Here is a 16122-nt window from a genome sequence, read left to right as displayed (position 1 = left end):
CGACCTACGTTCACAACTAGCTTCTTGCATGAATGTTTACCCCCTTATTCATAGACGTTTTTTATCTCAGGACGGCACGGAAGGAAACTAATATTGAGAACAATACAACAAATAATAACAATATTAGCCAATCACAACGGCCCTATGGCTACGCACTGCGAAGGGTGCTATAGCGTCAGCACTGAGAAACAGACTTGTTATTACAGCTATTCTGCATCCTTATATAGAAAACGTCTTTGAATAAGGAGGTTAGTGTTTACCTTTTCTACTCAAGCTGCATGCAACTTGCACCTTGTAAGCAGATAACTTACTTGAAACTCGCCAAGTACACTTAAAACATATAAATGAAACACAGACTCACAATGACAATCTATTTTAATATTTTAACAGACTTAAATACAATCTTACCTTCAATAACGTTTAATTGGTTTCGTTCAATACATAAAGCAAATCACATCTCGGGCTTTAACAATAAATACCATTGTGTAACATTGGAATACTTTCTACTCTAATGGATGTTAAAAACAAATAAATTACATTATAATGTGGACATGACACGTAATGACTTGAAATGGTGAATGAATCGAATGACACAGCACAGAAATACAACTAATGATAAGGAACTATTATAAATATATACTGCATAAGCACATCACCTCTCTTATTCTACAATGTAAAAAAACATTGTTAGAAACAATCATGACTGCTATCAACTCAATTTACGGATACATTATCTTTTTGAAACATAACCCTGTGTAGATAAACGTTTATAAACTTTTATTTATACATTTAAACGACTAAAAGTTCCGATACAACATTTAGTGACGAAAAAAGTTAATTCATTTTTAATTCTAATTGAAATACATTAAAATCACAAGGGACGACCATCATGCAAATATTTCCTACTGGAAATTACAAGTAATATCACTGCAATGTAACTACACTGTAACTATGTGTACGAGACAGGAGTATACATCAAGGTTATACTAACTTACGTGCATAAGTATATTCACTGTGAAATGGTAACTGAACTTAGCAGCATAACATTTGTGCAACATACAACAATACAACCAAAACACCATCATTTCACGTTCATCATCACTGTCGTTCCTGAATACATGATCATTAGACACGATTCTCACAATCCAAACTCGCTAAAATATATATAAAATAATGGTCTTCTATCGCCCTATTAAATCTACAATTTGAATATAACAAATAAGTACACCAATCTTCTATAGGACATTTCGTCGTAACCATGCAATACTCCAACCAAAATATTCCTAATCAAAATTATCGATATCGACATTCGTTTGCTCTTACTAATTCTGCTTGAACTCGAAATTTTTGGTTCTCGACAATGTGTCATGAAAAAACTATAATAAAAGCAGAGAGCTGCAGAATGATAAAAGCAAATGTATGCGTAAGTAAAAAAACGCCTATTTATGTAATGCATAAATTCATGTAGGTAGATTAAAATGGAGTATGTACAGAGCCGCTGGCTCGCTGCTCATTTCACTAATTCCCAGACTAGTCGCGGTCGTGCGGCGGCCATCACCACATGTGCGTCTCTCGGATCTCGCTGATGATCTGGCCGGCGCGCTGCAACGCCTGCAACGACACGACATGCTTTATATCTCAGCGCAAATAAAAATGGCATTACTAATTTCGATAAAAGATTGTCAATTGGTACATCAGCAATTACGTCCCTTATACATTAATATCGATTTAAATACTACTATTGTCTGGTGTTTTTACACCACCATAGTTTAAGATTGCTTTTGTTTTCTTCCAAAACTAACTACATCGTGGATACTGTAAGTAATATATTACTCAGTGACAAAATAGAAAACCATTATGACGACTGTGCTAACGTAAAGTAGTTAACAAACCTATAATTTTATGCCATTGGACACTGAATAACAGCAAGTTTGTATATAAGTCTTAAAACCTGTAGGTAGTTCTGTTCGCCAATCCCTCTAATATACAAATTTTATCAAACAGGTTAAAGATGCACAAAGTCAAATGAAAAGAAATAGATAGTTATATGTGTGAATGAGAATATTCGTAACATGACACTGGAGATATATTAGCACTGACCTTGAGCATGTCGGCGGCTTCCTTCCTCCTCTGCGCGATGTGTTCTGACTCATTGAGTAAGCTCTCCGCCTGGTCAGACTTGTACAAGTGCGTCACCAGTTCCGATTGCAAATTGTCTTTCACATAGTTCACTAGGAAATGCATCACAGCCTTTGGTACAGAATCTTGTATAGATTTGCGCACGATGTAGAAGTACGACTTGATCAGTTTCTCTACGGAGAGATAGCAGAGAGATATTTATTTAGCATATTTAATTATAATGTAATTTTAATGCATATTTTTAACACCAGTCTCTGAAAGGTTATTACGGCTTGAGAATAAGTTTGGATAGAACATATTGTTATGAATGTAGAACTCAATCAAATCATTCCAGCCTTTGAGAAACAAGGTGAACATTAATGTGTATTAGTCGGTGTTGTTTATGTATAAGTGCATTTTCGTATCCTCAAATGAATGAAATTGCACACCGTAAGCGATTTAGTAACATCGTGATACTTAGAAAATTAAAAAATAGACGTGTAGTATGTAATACTATTTCAAGACACGGTCGACATCAGATATTCAAGAGAGAAGTATATTGTTAGTAATATATACAATGACATTGTGAAGCGGCAAGCAATAGGCGCCTGTTCGGGTGGTTGCTTAGTGTTATAGAAAGGGTATTATAGCAGATTGTACTTGGCATTACACTGAACATACTACCTACTATTATTTTATCAAGGGAGAGACTTGCACACATTTATGACTCAGATAAGGTTCATAACTGTATAAAGACATAGTACTAAATACATGATGAACGTACGTTCTAAATGAATATATTGAAACACTAGTACAACCACCCGTGTTGGTAGCCCACAGAAGCAACATTGATGATAGGTGGTCGGAAGGCTAAGAGCAGTGAGCAAATGAGTAAAGCGTTCGGCCATCGCCTCGTATCACTATCCTCACCAACTAAATCACCCATTTGGTTCAATTGCATCATCGTAATGCCCTCTACAGTCTTTGCGTTAGGGTTTATGATTGTCGTGTCGTCACTCCGTCCACCTAGCATCACAGGAAAATATTCAGTACTTCAAGTGAGAACAGTCTTTGTAGATGGACAATAATTATTTGCTTTGATTGATTTATTACAACAATTTCATGATCATGTATCTAATTATTATACAATGTAATATATAATATATGGTGTCTACCTAGTATAATAAAAGTCCTAGAACTCAAAATTTTTCGTTGAGAAAATATTAAAAACAAAGTTAATTTAAAATGGTCATTTTTAACATCCTTGTCCCTAACTCTTGCAATGATCAGACACAAGAAAGTGGACACTGTGATGATTAAAATGAAAACTATATTATATCAGGTGAGTACACAACATCAAACGCCAAAGCTGTGAAGGCCTGTCCTGCTCAATAAATATTTGAAATGTAATGAAAGATTATTAACGAGTATCGCACATAGAAAGAGGTTCAATCATGGGCGGAGGTAGGCGATAAATAATTTTCTCTTTTCACTATTGATTAACCGCCTTTGTCAATAAACGTTCCCAATCAATTTACGATATATCACGTAAAAGGCACATGCAGTATGTATTACATGCTTACAAATGACTTATTTTGGCAGGTTTTTCCTCGAAATCGCGTCGAAAATTAAGATTGGGCTCGTATATTTAAAGCGGCCGTTAATCTGGATAAAAACATGGAAGTTTTTTAGCCGCTAGGACACAAAACTCCCTTTAAAATGATTACCTACGCCCATGAGTTACTGATATACGTTGGTTAGTAGTACAAAATGCTAGTGAATCATACCAATGACGTCACAGTCGTGTTGTTCCCGATCTGACAGCTTGCGCGAAGTCTGGCTCGGCACTTCGGGCAGAAGGTTCACTGGTTTCTGTGGAGTCAATACTTTATTCTCTGGTACACCATTCATCTAAAATAGAGAACATGTCATTTCAGTTTCAACAAAATATTTAGTATTAAAACAAATAAATCACATGTATTTAAGTTAAGGAATTGTATTATTTATTTATTGTTCATGTCAGAATTAATATATTGTCAATGTTTACCGCAAATATTAAATTATTATGTAGAAATACATTTAATGAATGTTATTAGATATCAAATTTATTTATTTAAAACATGAAAAGCAATATTACTTGTGGTGTCACTGGATTTTCCATATTATGTGGTGGTGAACTTTTTTCATGTCCATCCGTGATAGCTGGAACGTTCTGAAAATACAACCATACGAAATTAAATATCTCAATTATAATACTATTTCACATTACAACACATTTGTTATCATGAAATCTAATGATCGCGTACCCTTTACCAACAAACATCATTGAAGACAAATGAGAACTAATTGAATTATAAAGATTGTACATGTTAGGGTACGTCCACATTGAAGAGCGCGTCACATCTAGGTGGTCGCACCCGGCGTCTGCGTACGTCTCACTCACGCAACTTGCGCCAAAGCTAATGAACGTGATCTGAACTAAATGCATGCAAATGACAGTGTGGCATTCACTATTTATATGAAAGCCTGTGCGCCATTCGTGCATTATGTCGACAGTCAGCAGCACTAACTTCAGTTTTGCGGTACCTACGCGCAAGTTACGTGTACGTACCATTAATGTGAACGCACCCTTAGATTAGAACATTATTAATTTCCCTCAACAATATCAACTTGCATTACAGACTGTGAATCATGTAAATGTACTGAAAGAGAGCCCACATAGTATCTAAAAAGCTTGTTGGATTTATAAACATCACTATACATAGTTTTAGTAGGAGTATGTGACTATGAATGGGGTAAGTAGGTATGTCAACCGCCATCCCACACAACACTACACATTATTTACCTTGTAATATGTGTCCAATACACTTGCCAAGAATACTAGGGTGGACCCTCTTTCACCCATTTGACGAAGAAACAGCTACAAACAATCGACACTAGTTATTCATTCATAGATTGAAAATTATACATTGACAGGAATTTTGTGTTGTTAGGAAGAAATTATTAATTCATTAAAACTTGAATGCTTTCCGTCCGTATCATAATTAGTGAGAATTTATGGATTCATTGATTAATATTTATGGCATTACTTGTATCAATATAAATATATAAAGTCAATTGCTAAGCCCCTGAAATACAGCTTTAGTACATTTTACAGCAAATTTTATGAAAAGCCTCCAATATATTGTCAACTGACGAGAGAAGATGACCTCTCGGCAGGTGACACAATTATGCCGGCCTGTTAAGAACCGGACATAGACAGGCTGATCCTAGAACGCGACACACTTGCGTAGGTCAATATGGCGGATTTTAACATCTTGTGCACGATAGTCACTATCGGGGCGGATATAAAATATATCCTACCACCAACAAATTCTGGTACTCATTCGAAAAAAGGGATATAAATGAATAAAGATTCATATAAAAAATGTATGAAATAAACAATACAGAATTGAACAGGTGGCATTATTGCACTTCAATATACTGCAGTACAAAAAAATTCAAAGCAATAAAATGGTGAAATCGAATAGATGTATATGAATAATTGACATGAAATAACGACATTGGCATAGAATTGTATATTAACCAAAAATAATTAATTATATCGCTGTGGTTGGAATTATATGGTATTTTATGTTTTGTGTTAAAATGTTTGAATTGTAGACAGATAATTATTTTTTATATTACAAAATATTAATAAAAATCTTTCGAACTTTGTTAAATTCATGCTCGTAATATGAATAATATGTACAATTTTAATACGATATAAAAAACAGTACAAATAATATTCACACTGTTACCTCATGTTAGATACAAACTGTGCAAACCAAACTGCTCGCAATATACCGTAATATAATATGTACTCTAAATATGGCGGGTACCGGCGAGGAGAGCGGGCGCTGTTTCTGTCGGAAGGCAGGCGCGTGCGCGGGCGCCAGCTCCTCCGCCAGCGCGTCCGAGCTCTTCAGCAGCCCCGACACCAGCGCCGCCTCGCGGTGGAAGTCCGGGTGCTTCGTGTTGATGTACGCCAGCTCGATCGCCACTAAATTCTCCACCTGGAATACAACGAATATTACATTTGCCGGTTTCGTGTTGTTTTTCAATGTTATTACTATCAGTTTTGTTTTAATTGTTTAAATTATACTATTTATTATTAATTTAAAACACTGATTGGTTAGAATACTAATAAAAAAATTCAAATGTGTAATTTATTGAAACATTGAATTAACTGGGGAAATTTAATCAGTCACTGATCATAAAATGGAATGTGCCTATTTATTACGCTGCCTGTATTCTGTAATATAGACAACATTTTATTGATACAAATCGAGTTGCGTGGTTGGTGTGGTGAAGGGCCCGCGTGCGAACAAACTGGCATATCATTTCCGCGGTCACGACACACTTGTGTATCGCGGTACCATGGAGTTGGTGGCGGGCAGGCGCGTGCGCAGCAGCTGCGTGACGACGTCGACGATGCGCTGGTGCAGGCGCGGGAACCGCAGCATCTCCTGCTGCACCTCCGTGCCGCAATGCTGCACGATGCGCTGCATCTCCTCGTGCACCTGCACGTACACATTATAAATTTTATTCATATTTTTTTATAGCAAAATTTATGTTAACTACGATGTGACCTGGTGTTGAATAATAACCAACACAAACATTTATATCGGATTGTCTAATAACTAAAACCAATATAGTATATTAACTATCTGAATTATTTTGCATATAATATGTATTATAATGAAAAGCCAGCCGAAAACTGCTGAGTTACCAAATTATAATAAAGCAAATGCTCAAAACATGTATTACCAACTCAACGCAGCGCAGCGACGGATCCTCTAACCTCCGGATCTGTCGTTTGACTAGCAGCTCAAATGATACTTCCGGCACGAACAGCGCCGGCCGCGGACCGGTCGCGTTGCGGATCGCAGTCAGTATGTCCATCCGCGTCAGACCTGTTCGGTTTCACAAACCTTTGTTTTACATTTTTAACATTCATTTATTAATATGTTCTATGAAGGGCTAAATCTCTTTATTAAAATAAAAGCATGCTGCGAGAAGTCCACGTTACGAAAAGGCATGATTACGAAGAAGGAATATGGGGATGATATGGGATGTATTTACTCCAGGAAATCAGTTGAAATAGGTATACGGAATAAGACGCAATATACTTGCGATTGTTCATGGATTTCCAACAACGAGACTTATTAATTCCATTATTACATATATTTGGGACGAATCTCAAGAGGCACCATAGATAAAACAACACATAAAATGGAGAATGATAACTTAAATTCAAATAATACATTTCCTGTATTCCAATTCGCGTGCGTCTAAATTGAGGTCAATGTATAATAATGAATTTGACCTTTACTACTTGGTACTCAATTCTATAATGCGGCAGTATATCACAGTAACAAAAAATATTGAAATTGCACTCACCCACAAGAGGATGTATGGAATCCAAAGTGCGGCCAAACGTCTCGTGGAATATATAACATATCCTGGCACCTCCGCACAGCTCTGTGGTCTCTATATTTCGGGCGGTACCTTCGATAGTAGAACAATACGCGCTCGCGAACTTCGTAATGATTTGCAGAAGCGTTTGAGATTTATCCGATACGTCTTCTCCGTACGAGTTGAGAAGAGATTGGAATTGTGATATCATTACGTTGACGCGTACCTGGAATTATTAATTGTTTGGGTAAACACGAGATTAGACGAGCCATAAATAGACATATTTGAGGTACGGGTACGAGGAAATCCGTATCTAAACGTATGTAAAGTAAAAAAATCGCCATTAATTCAGTCAAATAACATGAATAACGAGTGTAGAAATTATATTGTGAAACCCTGTGAGATGCATATTGATAATAATATATTTAAATGCACTTTGGCCCAATTATAAACCTATTCGTGTCATGACCTCTTAAAATCGGGACAATTTTGTTTTCGTTGAATGTACAAAAACTCAACTGGACAATTGTCGACGTAAGGCCATTAGGGGACTAGAATGACCATCGCCGTCTATCTTAAAATCATTTGGAATGAGTACAAAAACATTCCAAAGGCGATTTGATAAACAGGCCATAGACTAGACCAAAATTGTACATCTCTTAATGCCAAATTAGTGCCAAAGAAATGAAATCTATTTTTATACTAAATTTTATACGTGCCTATGGGCAAAATATACTAGAAACCATATAACATTTTGTGAGTACAGTTTAATAACGCCCTTAGGGCACTGTTGAAGCCCTCGATATTGCAGTGCATCGGGCATATTTACCGTGACGCGTATTGACTGCTTTTCGCAACTGCGCAAGCGATGCGCATCAATGTTAAGCAAGGTTCGGACCAGTGACAACAAGCTATTAGCTATAATAGCTAACATGGTAGATTAGAAGTTAGTCACTGGATTACTTCACACAACCATGTAAATGTAACATACTAACATAGTTATTAAATGGTTACTAACATTATGAACTGTAAAAATGGGTCTGAAATTAAGAATACAACTTGAATCATTTTTCGAAAGCCTTTTCAATCATTTTACGGTATGATTATATTGCTCACAACAATATATTACATGAGTCAACAAAACGTACCTTCAGTTCCGGTAGACAGTCTCTTATATGGTGCATTAGAAGCCTGTTCAATGTCTTTGCCAAGTACGGCGTGCCATTCCTAGTGGCGATTGTAGGGTACTTCCGTTGGAGGTACGTCGCTTCGTCTTTGAGTGAGTCCTGGTTGCAATTTTAATAGTAAATAGGGTGTTCGTAGAATATTGATGCATTATGGAACCGTTAAGTGAAAATTCGAGTTGTATGGGATGAAGAATCATAAAATTAATTCACAACAGATATGTTTTAGTGACTGCATAAATAATTGGATTTACATATTTTTATCGCTGGCTTACTATTACTAGGTTTTATGTTATACTAGCTTTAGTTCGGGGCTTCGCCCGCGTGAATTATTCCAGGAGTGAAGTTCCGCTACATATATTCTTGAGATAGAAAGTTGCCTATATCCTTTCCAGGGCCTCAACCTATTTCCATACCAAACTTCATTGACATCTGTTCGATAAACTTTGAGTTTTTCGCGTTCAGACAGGCAGACACGTGGCGGGACTTTGATATACTTTTAAAAATTTTGTAAGAACAATTCCATCATACATGATTGTTGTAACTTTAACCTTTTCTTTTTAGATCTAGTGTCCATATATCCCATGATTCTATATCTTTTAAACCGAATTCAAAAAAGGAGGACCTCGTCAATTCGAGGTTTCATTTTCTTTTTTCAATGAAATTTTACAGTTATCCTAAAAGATAAATAAAAGGGGGAACCACGTATCTTTGTCTTTTCAATTTTTTACCAACAGTTAATCTCATTTTTGCATCATAAATAAAAATTAACATAGGACCTTGTAATAGTGACTCAGCGATATGCTTATATCTTACTTATTTTGCTTAGAATAAGAATACAATGAAACAAGTCCAATAGTTATAAATAAATAAACGACGCGTATAATATTACCGAAATAGACTTCTTGTCGATAATGTCTTGTTGCGATCTATTTACGACGCCTATGATTCCTAATTTGACCGGAATCACGCGTCCGCACAGGATGTCGATAGCATCAGTGCCTGAAATAAAACATGTATAGTATGATGCATTTTCTCATTTTAGGGGTCGGCAGAGGTGTTATCATATCTACATTTCGCCAGCTCTCTCAATAGGAGAGGAGGCCCGTGCCCAGCAATGGGACAGTATATAATACAGGGCTAATATTATTATTTATTTCTATTTCGCCAGCTTGGGTCCCAAATAATAGGGAACGGGCCTATTACTTTTTACCATACTCAATTTTAGACTCAACTAATATTGAGTAGAAAACCCCAATTTGACTTTACCCGGCCCGGGACTCGAACCCTAGAGCACGATAGCCGTGCCGTCGTACAACTACAGTAGCCAAACAGTCAGATATAAAACATTTTAGTTACAAAACATGCTCGCGTAATGGTATTAAGATATTTGTGGCAGTACATTGATAGTCGAATAATGCTTATCAAACACTTCAAGTACTATCTTTTCTCAGATAATTGGCAAAAATTCGATTATCTTGTTCTAATCAAGCGGAACGAAATACGTTTGACGTCATGTTATACCTAAACGTGTAGAAGAAAAAGGGGCCAACACGTCACGTCGTCTCACGTACACAACTCAAAATTCCTGTACAATTGAATAAGATAATCAGACGCAAATTATGTTGTCACGTCCATTTCGTTACTGTATTTTATTAAGTTTCTCTAAGTATGTAGGTACTTTCGTAAATTCAGATGTATCGTTTTTTGTGAACAACACAAAATATTTATCGATGTAATAGTGAAATAATTTCGTTTCATAAAAGAAAAATATTAATAATATTGTTTTATTTTTTAATAACTAATTTATGCTGTTGTCTACGTTTCTCTGTGTATAATTATGTATAATTACTAACAAACAGTAGACTAACGAATGCAGTTAATTAAAACTTAAGAGCCATTATCCGAACTCAGATAATTAAGCTTTAATGGAACTAGACATAAATCACTATCAGTTATGTTCGCAAAATTTCTCTTGCGTCGTTGTTTATATCATGTCATCCTATTATTAATGTCGGCGAAATTTGGACTCGTTTCAATTTATGTAATAAACTGGACATGAAGGTCACGGTTTAAACGCAAAGCGATGTGACATCATAGCGGCGGTTTCATGTCCAAAACAAATCTTTAGTAAGATCAATAAAATTGGAATATTCAGTGTTCCGGCACGACTTTGCACGTAATTTACATGAATTTATTACAAGTAATAATTATAATTATGCCATTTTAGTATCGAGAGGAAATAGTATCAATTAACGAGAAAAGACACAAGGAGATTCTGTAGGATATGAATGTTTTGTTTCCAGAGATATTATTGTGTAGATAAATTGCGAAACAGGTCGTTTGGTAGTGGTAAGATTTTGGATATTTATCCAATTTAGAATAAATAGAAGACATTATTTTTTTATGTCCAAAATCAATTAACAAACAATCTTGATTCATATCTAATTATCTCCGGATTGGTTATAGATATAAACAAATTAAAATAAAGTTTCATTGCAACATTCACAAATTAATTTGATAATATTCTTGGGAATCTATCTGCATTGTTTTTTACTTTTAACTGTTAGTGTCAAGCCTTCAATAAAAACATCGTAATATTTCATAATGGTACAATATGAGAATGCATATCCTTACTCAACTGGTTTCTCTGGTAATGATGCACAACGTACCTGCGTCCATGAGATCAAGTTTAGTGACCACAGCCAAAGTCCTCCTTCCATCTGGATCCACCTCTTTGGACATCTTTATAGCCTCACTTGTGGCCATGTCTGTGTTAGCCGCTGTCACCGCGAGTATTATTGAGTTCGGATTAGCTATATATTTAATTATAAGGTTTCTTATTTGGTTCTCTATGTCCTCCGGCTGGTCGCCTATCGGTACCTAAATAGTTTGTGAAACATAAACAAACGTTGTTTGAGCGTATTTCTAAATTTTCAATAAAAAATCTTCAAATTCGTCATTTGTTCATTTATAGAATTATCTTGATATTATATCATCCAAATGACCAAATTATACAGGATCAAAACTCGTTGCCGGGATAGAACTGTTCAAAATTTTATTAAAATCGTCGCTTTACAGTAAATTGAAATAAACCAATGAATTTATCTTTGCTATTTATAACATTACCATATTTCCATGTTTGCGTTAAAACAACGTAAGTAAGCACAAGGTAAATTCCATTTTACATAAATATTGGAATTGGTAAACTATATAAAATGTCGTGTTTACCTTTGTTATACCGGGGAGATCAACCAATGTGAGATTGACAACTTTAGTTGAATAAATCTTGAGATTAATAGCTTCTGGGCATATTCCTTTGTTGCTACCGGCCATGCGATCTGTCTCCCTTTCTATCTCCTGTCTTATTTGGTCGAAATCCGTGTAGATTTTGTCTTTCGTGTGTAAGAACTTCCCCCATTCTTCTAGATTTATAGTACCTGTAACAAGAGACACAACATAGGGATATGTGACGATGACAAAGTTATAAATTTTTTTTCTTGGACATAATAGGATTGTAAGCCAACAATTTTATTGACATGTCGTATTTTCCGAATATTATTGGAGAAAATAAGTTTCACAGTAGAAAACATTGCATGCAATGTTTTAGTGAGCTACTTGTGTCAATTGAAAATAATGGGATTAGTAGTTAGTATTATCTTGATCTTATATTTTCAGTACATCATTGATCCAATGACATTATATTTCTGTAAAAATTTAAAAATAAATATGTGGATAGTAGACAACACTTCAGCCACAAGCAGGTATAATTTGCAGTGGCGAAAGGTAACGTATACCGAAAGGAAACCCGACATAACATTAAGGTAGTACTAATATGCATAAAAGTGAAAATTGCAAATAGTTCCAATCAATCAAAATCTAATTTTCGATTTTACATACGTTACGAAAGGAAGCCGGCAAGAATCGGGTTACATGGACCCTTCGCCACTGATAATTTGTCTACATCTGATACAAACCTGGAGAAAATATAGTTTGGGAAAGTTGTGCTAAAGGGTTCCACGCTGACCCCTCTTTGCTCTGGTTTATTAGGGCTAAAATATTGTAGTATATTATACTTATACACATAAACAAGAGTATTATAATAAAATATGTATGTAAGAATATATATATTTAAGGAATGACATTGCAACACCAGTTTAATATTTTAAATGTGGTTTGCCACAGTGATAAAAAAATACAATAAATTAAATTATATAAAACAGTCCAATAATGTAAAATTATATTCTCTATATTATGTGATGTGCATTTTATATAAAGCAACATATTATATGTATATATAATATATATATTATGTTTTCAATTAACTCTTGGTCTCTCGTGAATCGCCGGCGAGCCAAGACAGCTACATGACATTTGCGTGTGTCACGGGATTATAACCTTATATACTACATATATACTACATAATAAGGTTATTTTTCCGTCACACGCGTAGCTGTCAATGTTTGCCGGCAAACATTCAGCTACTTCACGGGTTAATAAACACCAAAAATAAATAATTATATCCATTTTTTTTCTTTGTTTAGTAACAAAGCAAGTCATATTTGTTTATGTTACTGTCATTGTAACTGATATCAGTCAGTAGGCGGTCAATTTTCTACCTTACAATAAATATGACATTGAATGTCACTTGCAGTGCAAAAAATAAAAATATTTTAATGATTATTTTCACCGATGTCACGCTAAAAACATTCAGTTAAAATTTATCTGGTGTGAATTGAGACATGATAGTAGATACTTTGTTGTGACTACTAAGGGCCCATGTGAATAAACTCTTGAGTGTAAACATATTTATGACCCAAACATGAATAACATTCAACAAAAGAATATATTTTGTCAATAATAATAGTAATTATTATAATTTTAGTACTTTCTATGCCCTACAAATAAAACCACGAACATAATATGAGTGTCAGTATAACATTGTCATTGTTTCTGGACAAATATTTTACATGGATATTTTGATCATAAAATCACTTTCTATTCACTGATACATTTTCATTCTCATAAGTATTTTTTAATATGCTGTTGGGAAGGTGATGCCACTGCACCTGTTGCTAAATGGATTGGTGTCCTGTGATAAAGGAGTGATGAGAGATGATTATTTTTCCCAGTAAAGACAAATATTTTATTTTATTTATACAATTATGTCAGCCTATTTGAAACCATATTATATTAATAGACTGATCCCAGAGTGTGACAGTTATGTTGACATCTATGGTGGGTCTCCATCCAAGTGAATACAAATATCCATCGACTAGTAAAAAATATGTTTTTTAGCATTACTTATGAATATTTCATTCAACCATGGAAAGGCAGATAACAGATTTTTGTTCTGGAAAGCTAATCATCTTATACTGATAAACGTTAATAAGACCCTAAATCCTTAATAATAGACTTTACTCACCTTCTTCAGCGGAGCGATGTTCCTTGCTGTCTTTTGGAGTGTACACAAGTTGTAAAATCAAAGGACGCCGGGTGACTATTCCAGGACCTCGAGGTAGAAATGAACGCCCCACAAGACTCTCTATCACAGAACTCTTTCCTGAACTCTAACAAAAAAAAATGTAAACAAAATAAAGAAAATCAAACAATACAATTCTAAATTTATTTTTCTAAGCTTTTATGAATGTATCAGTGTATTATATAGCTTAGAGTATAGTTTTGCAACAGTTTGCAGTATTGCACATAGATCATGATTGGTCATCAACATTATTTAATTATATGATGGTGCAGATGCATGTCCAACAATATTTTTTATTGTAATAATCATGATACAACACCCATATTGAAATCATAGTACAGTATTAGTACATTTTAGATCTGTATTTTATTACAGCTGTGCTTTCACATAATCTTAAAACCATGAATTTGTGGAAGCGTAACTATTGTTTTAATTGTTCTTACGGCACTTACATAGAACAGAAAGCATAAAAATTAGTTCAATTCTATTGCATACTGTCAACTATCATGACATGAAATGTCAACTGAAATCTGCGCGAGGCCTCTGCGCCAAGCTTGGTCCACGGTTCGTTACTGACCGCTCAATAACAGCAATTTAATGCACGCAACTTAATCTGGATATGCAATGACTGTACGGTCTTGGTCAATGACGGGGTACTTCAATTGAATAAATGGGGACAAAGAACTCAACTGACACCTTTACATAACCATTACCTTTTTTATAAGCGAAATTAACCTCAACGCCAAAATAAAGCATTTTAAATGCTAGGATATTTAATACTGTACATTATTTTCACTAAATTAACAGCTTACCTGTGTTCCTAGAACTATTATTTGAGGTAATTGGATGGCATCGGCCCCAACAGTGTTAAAAACGTCTTGTAACTTATTAATAACTGGTATAAGAGCTTCCATAATTAATCACAAAGTCTAATTCACGCCACAAATATTATCAGGATGAAACACGCTAGTTTTATATAATATGAAATGATTATTTTTATCAAATATCAAAACAGACAAACCAACCGGTAAAAGTCAGCCATATTGATTTTCGCCCCTACCCCCGCTAAAATGTTGCCTCACCCCTCGCAATAGTGTTGTAGTGATTTATCATAAATATAGTTTAGGTAGGTAGTCGATTTCTAGGTCTATAATATTGCAATGCATGAGCATGGACCGGCTCGGATATGTTATTGTAAAAAATTTCTTTTTTTGTATCAAACTTATTAAAAAGAATAATATATTACAATATTTTTTGTATTCATCAGTCTGATTTTCCTTCCATTTACTCCTCTCAGATATTGTATCTACAAGTTGTTTAGAATTTTTTTTTCACGACGTTGACATTTTCGTAAATGTAAATTGATGATTATTATAACAGTGTTTTATATTTTATATGAAAAACATTTATGTAAATATTAAAATAGTCGATTGTTAATTATATGATGCATATAATAGGTAGGTATATATTCCGTTCTCTATAGATTATATCTATTATGGAAGGTAGAAACAATGATATGCATTTCGTGTATGGAAGGTTGTCAGTAAATGCGTCATTCTATAGTGGCGCTATAGTAACAATAGGGTTAATAATAAAGATGGCGCTAAAAGTAATTAGAGAAGAATACAGAAATAAACAAAAAAGGCTTCTGCTTTATTATTATTGCAGTTTTATAAACTAATTTTCTTAATTCCCGTATTCGACTATACTAGACACCAGAGATATTACACTTTTCAATTCAGTACACTTCAGTCCGTTTACCAATGTTAAATACATTTCGTACCCTATTGGTACGCTTGAGCTATTCTGGTGAATTTCTGAGTTGTAATTTTGCTGTTTATCACAGTACACTTTTTGAACTTGTCCCCCATATTAGATGGT

General features: G+C 34.6%; 1 protein-coding gene across 11 annotated transcripts; it reads right to left on the bottom strand.

Moving 5' to 3' along the window:
* Window positions 1–357: 357 nt before the first annotated feature.
* On the bottom strand, window positions 358–15310 carry LOC115442633 (dynamin-1-like protein). 11 transcript variants are annotated; one of them, XM_030167732.2, is made up of 15 exons: window positions 15054–15309; window positions 14185–14329; window positions 11991–12199; window positions 11432–11642; window positions 9652–9761; window positions 8724–8861; window positions 7561–7801; window positions 6928–7073; window positions 6537–6680; window positions 5982–6173; window positions 4964–5038; window positions 4256–4330; window positions 3906–4029; window positions 2101–2312; window positions 358–1611 (listed from the first exon to the last, which is right to left on the bottom strand). In XM_030167732.2, exons 1-15 carry the CDS (start codon window positions 15153–15155, stop codon window positions 1555–1557), a joined length of 2181 nt encoding a protein of 726 aa, XP_030023592.2. In that variant the 5' UTR covers window positions 15156–15309; the 3' UTR covers window positions 358–1554. The 11 variants fall into 11 exon arrangements, with proteins under 11 accessions (XP_030023592.2, XP_037297444.1, XP_037297442.1 ...); XM_037441547.1 differs by having other exon boundaries at window positions 3906–3990; XM_037441545.1 differs by having other exon boundaries at window positions 6000–6173.
* Between the last annotated feature and the right edge of the window lie 812 nt (window positions 15311–16122).

This window comes from Manduca sexta, chromosome 22 (assembly GCF_014839805.1).
Source record: "Manduca sexta isolate Smith_Timp_Sample1 chromosome 22, JHU_Msex_v1.0, whole genome shotgun sequence".
Classification (NCBI taxonomy): domain Eukaryota; kingdom Metazoa; phylum Arthropoda; class Insecta; order Lepidoptera; family Sphingidae; genus Manduca; species Manduca sexta.
The sequence above is the reverse complement of the archived record's forward strand: the minus strand, read 5'-3'. Positions and strand labels throughout refer to the sequence as shown.